Source organism: Nerophis lumbriciformis, linkage group LG18 (genome assembly GCF_033978685.3).
Source record: "Nerophis lumbriciformis linkage group LG18, RoL_Nlum_v2.1, whole genome shotgun sequence".
Lineage (NCBI taxonomy): Eukaryota > Metazoa > Chordata > Actinopteri > Syngnathiformes > Syngnathidae > Nerophis > Nerophis lumbriciformis.
Genome location: NC_084565.2, coordinates 33393325 through 33405349, shown reverse-complemented (window position 1 = coordinate 33405349; position 12025 = coordinate 33393325). Strand labels below are relative to the sequence as shown.

General features: G+C 38.8%; 1 protein-coding gene across 1 annotated transcript in view; it reads right to left on the bottom strand.

Annotated features, from left to right (window-relative positions):
- Positions 1-12025, bottom strand: part of rabggta (Rab geranylgeranyltransferase subunit alpha) — a 37231-nt gene that overhangs the window by 17767 nt on the left and 7439 nt on the right. The window contains exons 7-10 of the mRNA XM_061978164.2: positions 9733-9816; positions 9569-9651; positions 9381-9476; positions 4796-4901 (exon numbers count right to left, since the gene is read on the bottom strand). Coding sequence (XP_061834148.2) covers positions 4796-4901; positions 9381-9476; positions 9569-9651; positions 9733-9816 — 369 coding nt within the window. The remainder of the gene's footprint in view (positions 1-4795; positions 4902-9380; positions 9477-9568; positions 9652-9732; positions 9817-12025) is intronic.

Sequence of the window (12025 nt, the reverse complement as noted above, 5' to 3'; positions counted from 1 at the left end):
GTCGTAGCATAGCTTTCGTCGGTAAAGTGTGCGGAACAAACGTCCAATTTCTTGCCACTTTCGCATCTTTGGGCCACTGGTGCAACTTGAATCCGTCCCTGTTCGTGTTGTTACACCCTCCGACAACACCCCGACGAGGCATGATGTCTCCAAGGTACGGAAAACAGCCGGAAAAACGGAAAATAACAGAGCTGATTTGACTCGGTGTTTGTAATGTGTTTGAGAAAATGGCGGATTGCTTCCCGATGTGACGTCACGTAGTGACGTCATCGCTCTGAGAGCGAATAATAGAAAGGCGTTTAATTCGCCAAAATTCACCCATTTAGAGTTCGGAAATCGGTTAAAAAATATATGGTCTTTTTTCTGCAACATCAAGGTATATATTGACGCTTACATAGACCTGGTGATAATCTTCCCCTTTAACAAAACTAACCAGATGTCTTGGACTCAAAATCAATTGGAGACTACAGCTCTGTTGTAATACATCCTCAGCAGGTCAGCTCATATACGTATCTCGGAGTTCATTTAAGGTAACTCTTTGAGATTAAATGTCCATGTGGAAAGTATGGGGGGAAAAACGCCAGATTTTAATTTTTATAAGGCCGTACTGGAGAGCTTGCTCCGATATGGGATGTCAGCCTGGGAAGACAACCTTACAGTGAAGCTGAAAACCAGACTGGCTCATTTAGTACACGTGGGAAAAAGTGACTATCAGACCTTGCAGTCCATTTATGAACAAAGCTGTTCTTAGGAAAGCCCAGATGATAGTGACTGAGCCATCACATAATTTTCACTTAGAATACCATCTCTTACCCTCAGGCAGACGATATAGAGTCCCCAACTGCAAACTCGACAGCTTTAAGAATAAGACCTTCCGACCTTCATCAAATTGCTAAACAATGCTGCTTTAGGCTAAAGATACTGCAATATTTTTGATTGTGTCCTTTTACTATGGTGTCTTTTTAGCATATGTCTTTTAATTTATGTCTTACCACTGGTGTAGGTATGTGCAGTGTGTAATGTGCAATGTTAAAGGATGTGTAATACGCTGCTGTTTGTAACTGTTCAAATGTTATGGCTGTTGATGGACTGTTTGCTGGCATCGTGGTTGTGAATACCTTTTAAGGCACAGTTGCTGAGTCTAAGACAAATTCCCCTAAGTGGGACAATAAAGTACCATTACCGTGCAACCACATATCAAGAACTCAGACTCTCTACAGACATTCAAATCACTTCTCAATATCCACCTGCTTAAGTGGTCTTTTCACACTTTATATAAATGTTTATTTGTTTTTGTTTTACTTATTTATGCGTATTTGTGAAGAGTGTCCTTTAAAAAGGGGTTCTCAACTGGTCTCACTCTGGCTGGGACCCACATTTTCACATGATCATTGCTTTTTTCATTCACTTTTTTTACAGCCTAAAGCACGATAATTTAAGTTTTATGTATACATAGCCTTTAAAACACATGCATGGCATCTTATTAAACCAGAATACATATATTAACATATATGAAAATGTATTTCATTAGGAGGAGCAAAACTAGAGACTACAATCACATTAAATATTGGAATGGCATTTTTGATTTGTTGTCTTCGAGTCAACCAGTATGAGAAACTCTGCACTTTTACCAAAAGACGCTACATTGAACGTAAATTTACTTAATTGCCAATACAAGAAGTACCTATAAATCACCACTCTGTGCCAGTGTAGCTCCGCAAACACCTCCCTTAAATCTGCTCTAAGTCTCGGATTGCCTAGATGGCACTTGCGTTTAAACATGCTGCAGTCCCACCCTCCTATTGGTCCAACCATAGATATAACTAGATACACCCCCCCCCTTTTGAATTGATTGTCTATAGCGAACGTAGCTAGTAGGGACAGAGTACCAGAGCACTCCATTGTTGTAGATGGTACGGAAACAAAGAGGACAAGAATGCATGTACGTTACAATACGCCGCAAGGTTGAAACATGGACACTGGGAATAATCTTTCTCATGTAATATATATATATATATACACCGTATTTTTCGGAGTATAAGTCGCACCGGAGTATAAATCGCACCTGCCAAAAATGCATAGTAAAAAAGGAAAAAAAAGATATATAAGTCGCACTGGAGCCCGGGCAAACTGTGAAAAAAACTGCAACTTTTAGTCCGAAAAATACGGTATATATATATATATTATTTTTTATTTTTTTCATTTTATTTTTTACAAACAAAATGTGTAGTAATAACACATTTTTTACGTTGACAATAAAATAAACCACATGGCAATACGCTAAAAAAATTATGAGCAACGTCCCTCTAACAAAAACATTTTCTTACATATAGCGACCACCACAGCACCATTTTTAAATCTTTTCGTTTCACTTCAAATTATGACAAATATACACAATTATATGTTAAAAGGAAACTGCACTTTTTTTTTTTTTTTAATTTTGCCTATGATTCACAATTCCTTATATAAGACAAGAACAAATGTTTTTTTTTAATGCATTCTAACTCGTGAATACATGATAAAAAAGTCAGATAACAACAGAGCTAATGGGAGTCATGACGTCATTGCGTTGTTTTGTGCCCATAAAACCCATTAAAAAAACATCCAAAAAGCGCCAACAGTACTCCATTTACATTTCGTTACCTGTATATTAACCAAGTATTACCGATATTGTTATTACAAGCTGCTAACATTAAGGACCTAATATTAGCGGTGCCGTGATCACAGAGAGGTAACTAGCCTATGCTGCTATTGACATCATGAGCTGGTGAGCTGCTCTCTCGCCTCTGATCTGGTGAAAGTTAAGTCTAGATTATAAATCATGCCTCTCACTTGCATAGTAGAAGTTGGTCAACATTGACATTAATGGCAAGAAAGACTCGAAAAGACGCTAATTACACCGCCTTTTTTTTTCTATAAATGATAATGATAAATGGGTTGTACTTGTATAGCGCTTTTCTACCTTCAAGGTACTCAAAGCGCTTTGACACTACTTCCACATTTACCCATTCACACACACATTCACACACTGATGGAGGGAGCTGCCATGCAAGGCGCTAACCAGCACCCATCAGGAGCAAGGGTGAAGTGTCTTGCTCAGGACACAACGGACATGACGAGGTTGGTACTAGGTGGGGATTGAACCAGGGACCCTCGGGTCGCGCACAGCCACTCTCCCACTGCGCCACGCCGTCCCAATGATTAATTCTTCAATTAAACTGGAAGATAAGAACATCCCATCAGTCGTACTGCCAGTGATGGTAAACATTGTACAGTAAGTGTTTGTTTTATTATGTTTGTTGTCTATCAAAGTCTGCCGTGAGTTGTAGTCAATGTTGTTGAAGGAAAAAGCCAACGTTGTGATGCGTCTATGAAATTGATACCCCGTAGTATGCTTGAAACGAGCAAAATACGTAAATATTACATGTTATTATGAATGTGCCTGTTACTATATTACATATATAATAGAGATGTCCGATAATATCGGGCTGCCGATATTATCGGCCGATAAATGCTTTAAAATGTAATATCGGAAATTATCGGTATTGGTTTCAAAAAGTAAAATGTATGACTTTTTAAAAACGCCTCCACCTCAACCTCCTCATGCTCTCTCAGGGAGAGCATGTCCCAAATTCCAAGCTGCTGTTTTGAGGCATGTTAAAAAAAATAATGCACTTTGTGACTTCAATTATAAATATGGCAGTGCCATGTTGGCATTTTTTTCCATAACTTGAGTTGATTTATTTTGGGAAAACCTTGTAACATTGTTTAATACATCCAGCGGGGCATCACAACAAAATTAGGCATAATAATGTGTTAATTCCACGACTGTATATATCGGTATCGGTTGATATCGGAATCGGTAATTAAGAGTTGGACAATATTGGAATATCGGCAAAAAAGCCATTATCGTACGTACAGTATGTATATAAAACCTTGACGGAAGTTTTTGGATGTTTTTATAGGCAAAATAGAGCGACTCCCGTTGGATCCTTTGTTGGCTGACGTTTGCTAATGCTTATTTATGAGTTACAATGCATAAAAAAAGAAAAGAAAAGCAAATGTATTTTTGTCTTTCATAATGACCGGCTTCACGGTGGCAGAGGGGTTAGTGCATCTGCCTCACAATACGAAGGTCCTGAGTAGTCTTGGGTTCAATCCCGGGCTCAGGATCTTTCTGTGTGGAGTTTGCATGTTCTCCCCGTGACTGCGTGGGTTCCCTCCGGGTACTCCGGCTTCCTCCCACCTCCAAAGACATGCACCTGGGGATAGGTTGATTGGCAACACTAAATTGGCCCTAGTGTGTGAATGTGAGTGTGAATGTTGTCTGTCTATCTGTGTTGGCCCTGTGATTAGGTGGCGACTTGTCCAGGGTGTACCCCGCCTTCCGCCCGATTGTAGCTGAGATAGGCTCCAGCGCCCCCTGCGACCCCAAAAGGGAATAAGCGGTAGAAAATGGATGGATGGATGGATAATGATTGTCAATGATAGACAAAATTCCCCAAAAATGTAAATCTCCTTTAAACCACTATTGGCAACATATGCTAACCATTGTTATTTTTATATTTTCTGACCGGTGAAATACAGCAGCTTCAAGAGTCACATATTTACTTTATTGAATTGAATTAAAACCTCCAACCTCCTTTTTGTTCTCTCCCTGTCCTTCTTGAGTCTTGTGTGGACCAAGCCAAAGTCAATAAACATTAGATTTGGTTCATCACTTGACATTTTCGCTTATTTAATCATTTGGACCCAAAAGGACGAATAAAGGCGAATGTGGCAGGGCATGCGTTACCTGTGTACAGCGCACAGTCTCTATGAATGTATTTTTCAGACCAGTGCACCGTCAAATTGTGCTCATTTGCGAAATCGCTGATGGATCCAGGAGGAAGATCACATATCTGAGCAGTGGTTAAGAAAGTTTAGCCAATGTAGTTTTAAGTTCATGCCACTGTTGCTTCGTGGGTTTGCAGAATTGGGAGGATTAATAGGACGGGGGACAAAGCAAAGAGAGGACACCATTCTTTCTCGTTACACCAGAACAAGCCGCTCCCAAGTGGTCGCTCCTGCCGGGACCTACGGAAATAAATTTCTGGACTCCCTGGCCCGTGACGGACTGCCCCCATGAGTGCATGATCGTGGGAGTTACATGTGTCTTTGCATTAACTTTGCTCAACGAGGCATAGATAGAAAGTTTCAGTCTGTGGACATTTGGCCTCTAAGTGGGTCCTTGTGCTGCACTGGAGTGCACAATGTGGCATTACGACAAAAAGCTGCCATAAAAACTTAGGAAGCGTAAATGATGATCATCGCATCAGATCGTAAAACAATCACCACAAAGTCTTCATTGAGTCAATTAACACTAGAATGCTATGGCATCAGAGGGTTGGTCTTGAACTGGGTAAGAACCAATAGGAAGCATTCCGTGAAGCTAGGCAAACACACGTCTATAGCTTTGAATATGTCTGGTGGCGTACCCCAGGGATCAACACTGGGACCAAAATTGTTCAATCACATAAACAACATTTATAAAGTTTATAAAGGATTTCAAATTAGTATTATTTGCAGATGTGACTTCATTGTGTTCAGGAGAGAACACACAAAAGCTAATACAAATAACAGAAGAAAGGAATATATTTTTAAGAGATGGTTTGACAAAAACAGACTATCCTTGAATCTCAGTAAAACTAAAATATTGCTATTCGGAAACAGCAGAAGAGAAAGTCAAATAAAAATATATATAAAAAACGAAGTAAAAGGGTAATAGAAATCAAATTTCTAGGTGTAATAATAGATGATAAAATGAACTGGAAATCTCATACAAAAAAACATAAGTTGGCAGAAAACACATCAATAATGAATAAAGCTAAATATGTCCTGGACTAAAAATCACACCATATTCTCTACGGTTCAATAGTATTACCATATGTGAGTTACTGTGTGAAACCGTGTTACAAAAAAAGGTCAGTTAGTATACATAATGTTGGTTATACAGTAAAGAACATTCAAACCCTTTATTTACAAAATCAAAAATAAAATTATGTACAAAGCAAACTATAACCTGCTACCCAAGAATGTACAACAATTCTTCTCAACAAAAGAGTAGAAATATAACCATAGGGGAAAATGTAACTTAAAAAATGTGTATGCAACATTGTGGAATTAAATTATGAAATGGATTAAGCCAAGTCAAACAAAATGTTTACCAAGTACAAGGAAGAAGAATCCAAATAAACTTAAACCTTATTGAAAAATTAGACATAATTAATGTTTCCTCTAATTTTTATGTGTCTGAGCAAACGCAAAAACTCCCTGAGCATTCTTCGGAGCACATGTGAACATCTGACGTGCGAAATGTGGCCATACCAGCAACACACCAGTTTGATTTAAATTAGCAATTAGTAGTATTACCTGTTACACATTTTCTTTGTATAAGCTAACTCTTCTTTTCTAGAACTACATCATACAAATGGATAAAAGTCTGTCAGAACATGCACCATGCTATAAATTCTGAGACAAAAACAACACACAAGGTGGCGGTGTTGTTATTATTATTTACTTGAAATTTCACACAGAGCTCTCTTCTGTCACTTAACGGTGTTAGGTGCAATCGCCGAAAAATGGAGTCCACTGACGAGCATGCGTGCGTAGAACATGAACAAAATTCTTAAAAAAACATGACCGCCATCAAGCAAAACTTCTTTAGGATTGAGCACAAGTCATTTGACCATTTGAATCTAGCATGTCTATCAATTTACAACCTTCCCCGCGTTTTTCACGTTTTCAGCTTGTGTGTGTACTGCACCCAGCCGGACTTAACCAGAAGAGCTTCGGGGAGATCAGTCTCGATAGAATTGCACTTTACAAAAGCAGATCCCTCCCAGAAGGCATTGCTTGTCTGCCTGTCTAAGTTAACACATAGCAGTGACGTGCAGTCACTAGAGGCAGGTGAGGCCCCGCCTCACCTGCCATCATGGAAAGAAAAAAAATGTAAAAAGAAAAAAAAAAATTTAATTGTTATACTGTATGTATCCAGTGATTATACTATAAAGTTATTTTCCATTTAACTTCACCAGTTTTAGATTATTTTTATTCAAAATCGCTGAATTTTCACATTTGCCGTTCAAATACTGAGAAGAGACGGTGCGGTGAACAGCAGCCAGTTGAGGCACGTCACTCAGTGCCGCAACATGGATTGCGCAATGACTCGGCTAACTGCTGGCCTGCTGTGCAGTGAGACTGTATTGCTATATGAACTATATTATACATTTCCATAGTTTAGTTAGCTGAGGTATATAATGTACAGTGTATTTTGTCAACAACTGTATGTGTGTAAAGTATTTCTTGTGCTGAGCGATCATAAAACGGCTGCAAAAGACGCACTGGCTGAGGCTCGCCTCCTGCACGCCCGCCGTAGAATTGTTATATCAACTAAAGCCCACACTTAAACTTTCCACGTGCAAGATTGAATCTATTTTAAAAAATTATTTCATAAGAAGCCAAAAAGTGCAAAAACAATAATGTTGGTGTTGGAGGAGTTGTGAATGACTGCAGGGACACAACATTAGATACACCTGCAGACTGCAGGTGTACCTAATTCACAACTCCTCCAACACGAACATTATTGTTTTTGCACTTTTTGGCTTCTTATTAAATAACTTTTGTAACCTATTTTCATGGGCTTTCCTCTTTGTGATGTTAAGTTCCTGTTATGCGCTGTTATACAGTATATGCCTTGAGCTCTTATTTTGAAGGCGCTAAGAGCAGAAGTGATGTCACGTTGCGGAGGTTTTTGAAAGAAGGTAAATAAAGTGGTCCTCGTGTAAACTGGAGCCTCCGTGTTTGTTATTTTGTAGTTTCGTACAGTATAGGCGACATTTATATACCCTCGGTTACACTTTTTTAAATAGATTCAATCTTGCACGTGGAAAGTTTAAGTGAGGGCTTTAGTTGCGGCGCATGGACTTAATTTCTAAGTAAAGGTAAGACCATAATAACGTTTTTTTAATTAAATGTGCTTTTTTGTGTGCTACAGTTTGTATGTGTAAAGTTAAAGTTAAGTTAAAGTACCAATGATTGTCACACACACACTAGGTGTAATGAAATTTGTCCTCTGCATTTGACCCATCCCCTGGTTCACCCCCTGGGAGGTGAGGGGAGCAGTGGGCAGCAGCGGCGCCGCGCCTGGGAATACTTTTTGGTGATTTAACCCCCAATTCCAACCCTTGATGCTGAGTGCCAAGCAGGGAAGAATGCTGGTATGAGCTTTTAAACATAACCCGTTAACTGCTGCCAATCAAATGGTGAATAAGATACTCTTTAGGGTTCATATGTTTGTAAATCTGACTGTGATGAAGTCAGTGCCTCACCAGCCATCAACCTCACCGCACGTCACTGACACATAGGTAAATGTAAATTCCACCCCACCTCCCCGGATTGTAATTACCGTATTTTCCGCACTATAAGGCGCACCTAAAAACCTCCAATTTTCTCAAACGCTGACAGTGCGCCTTATAATCTTGTGCGCCTTATATATGGAGCAATATTGAGCCACAACAGGTCTCGCAACTACGAGATGCATAAAGTAACCCCAGCCTCTACTGTAGCGTCTATTCTATGCGCCTTATAATGCGGTGCGCCTTATATATGAACAACGTTTTAAAATAGGCCATTCATTGAAGGTGCGCCTTATAATCCGGTGCGCCTTATAGTGCGGAAAATACGGTAATCAAATGTAAATAATCACATGTATATACTTGTTCTTATGCTTTCTGAGCTCACTATGTTCACTGCTCGCTGTACATATCCTACCAAGTCAGACCTACACTGTTTCCATGTCCATTTCTCAGATGATATTATTGTTGATGACTGAAGTGCTGATAACAACCCAAACCTAACCCCCCGCACCCCTCCACATCCCACCCCCCGGATTGTAAATAATGTAAATAATTCAATGTATATACTCTGATGATTAACTTGTGTGATGACTGTATTATGCTGATAGTATATATTCATACCATGAGTTGATTAACGTGGACCCCGACTTAAACAAGTTGAAAAACTTATTCGTGTGTTATCATTTAGTGGTCAATTGTATGGAATATGTACTGTACTGTGCAATCTACTAATAAAAGTCTCAATCAATCAATCAATGTGTCGCTATTTAAGTTCAATTTTTAAAAAAAAATGCTATGGAAATAAAAGGACAACATTCCATCTCAAATCTTATCAGCATGCAGGCAGTGTGTGAAGGGTGTCACAACAAGTATTCTGTTCAGGTTTGATGGATTTCACTACGACAATGCAACTAGTTCAGGCATAACCAGTTCGCTGATTAAACAGGATAGTGCAATATTTTCTGAATGGAGAGAAAAGGATACCCAGACAGGACTGTGTTTGAAACGTGGATGGACAGTCCTCCATCCCACCTTCTGTGGCTGACCGTCAAGAACGAGTAGAAGACCACCAGACTGAGCCTAAACAAAAAACATGTGGACAGGAAGGTCACAGCTGGTTAAAAAAAATAAATGAATAAATCGAGTACCAGCTCTTAAGTGGACAAACTCACATTGACCGGCCTTGAGAAGGCGACGGCCACCCTCTCCTCGTCCCGGCTGATATAAACGCAGCTTATCATCTCTTCACGTTCAGCTGGGACACATCAAGAAAGTTGCATTAGGTTCCATTCCGACATTGAAAAACAAGGGAAAGGTGCTGCAGAAGTACAAGTACCTCGGCCCAGCAACCAACGGTAATAGAACCAAGCGCTCTGGTCGTTGGGGTCGGTGAAGAAAGCGTTCTGCACGAGCTCATATTCTGTACAAAAAAACAAAAAAAAACAGAAACATTAAGTACAGTCCAAAAAAAACTGGTGCAACAAAAGTGTTTTCTTTATTTTCATGACTATTTGTAGTTCGTCACTGAAGGCAACAAAACTATGAATTAACATGTGTGGAGTTATGTGCATCCATCCATCCATTTTCTACCGCTTGTCCCTTTTTTGGGGTCGCAGGGGGTGCTGGAGCCTATCTCAGCTGCGTTCGGGCGGAAGGCGGGGTACACCCTGGACAAGTCGCCACCTCATCACAGGGCCAAGAGCATAACTGTGGAGTTATGTACTTAACAAAAAAAGGTGAAATAACTGAAAACATGTTTTATATTCTAGTTTCTTCCAAATAGCCACCCTTTGCTCTGATTACTTTTTTGCACACTCTTGGCATTCTCTCGATGAGCTTCAAGAGGTGGATCCTGAAATGGTTTTCACTTCACAGGTGTGCTTGAAGCTCATCGAGAGAATGCCGAGAGTGTGCAAAGCAGTAATCAGAGCAAAGGGTGGCTATTGTGAAGAAACTAGAATATAAAACATGTTTTCAGTTATTTCACCTTTTTCTCTTAAGTACATAACTCCACATGTGTTCATTCATAGTTTTGATGCCTTCAGTGACAATCTACAATGTAAATCAGGGGTGCTCACACTTTTTCTGCAGGCGAGCTACTTTTCAATTGATCAAGTCGTGGGGATCTACCTCATTCATATATATACTTTATATTTACTTATTTATGAAATATATGTTTTTGTTAATAAGTTAAAGGTGTTTAATGATAATGCAAGCATGTTTAACACATATAGTTAATATTGTTAAAAAATTTAAGGTGTTTAATGATAATGCAATCATGTTTAACACATAGTTGATATTGTTAATAAATTAAAGGTGTTTAATGATAATACAAGAATGTTTAATACATATAGTTAATATTATTAATAAGTTAAAGGTGTTTAAAGATAATACAAGCATGTTTAACACATATAGTTAATATTGTTAACAAGTTAAAGGTGTTTAATGATAATACAAGCATGTTTAACACATATAGTTAATATTGTTAATAAGTTAAAGGTGTTTAAAGATAATGCAAGCATGTTTAACACATATAGTTAATATTGTTAACAAGTTAAGGTGTTTAAAGATAATACAGGCATGTTTAACACATATAGATTCCTTTCTTTCATGAAGACAAGAATATAAGTTGGTGTATTACCTGATTGTGATGACTTGCATTGATAGGAATCAGACAGTGGTGCTAAAAACGTCCGCATTTTCGAATGGAGGAGAAAAAAGTCCTCCTTTCTGTCCAATACCACATGAAAGTGGTTGGTTTTTGGCATCTTATTTGTCCAGCTTCCGTACTCCTTTGTATACACTTTACAAGAAATACATTGTCGGCAAACTCCGTAGCTTGCTAGCTTGTGCACGCCAGCTTTCTGAGACTCGTTTTGTTAGCGCAACTGTGCAACTGTGCAGTCGGTCTTTGGAGTTTTGACGACAGGTACGGCGCCAGTCTGTTGAAATAAAGTGTTTCTCGCCTTCCAGTCGGTAATTTTAATGAGCTGGCAGCAGCCAGCGTCATCTCAGAAGACCCTCGGGTGCCGTGAATGTCAATCAAGTGACGAAAGTCACGTCATAGTGAAGATTTATGATCGCTCATTTTTAGGACTATTTTTTTAATGCCTGGCTGGTGATCGACTGACACACCCTCCGAGATCGACCGGTAGCTCGCGATCGACGTAATGAGCACCCCTGATGTAAAGAGTCATGAAAATAAAGAAAACACATTGAATGAGAAGGTGTGTCCAAACTTTTGGCCTGTACTGTACTATAAATATATACATACATATATATATATATATATATATATATATACACACACACACACACGTATATATATATATACATTAATATATGTATGTATATATATATATATATATATATATATATATATATATATACAGTATATATACATTTATATTATAGCACATTTATATATATATAAATGTGCTACTGTGTTGCCTGTGCAATATTTACTTTTATGAAGCACACACCGCATGGTGGCGCTGTGATTAATGCCACAAGTTTTACCCCCATAAGTCGGGAAATTGTCCACACGGCTCAATGCGCTTTACAAAAACACCCACTTTAATTTTAGGGTGTTTAGCCGATTCTCCACACCATTAGCACACGTCTTTAGG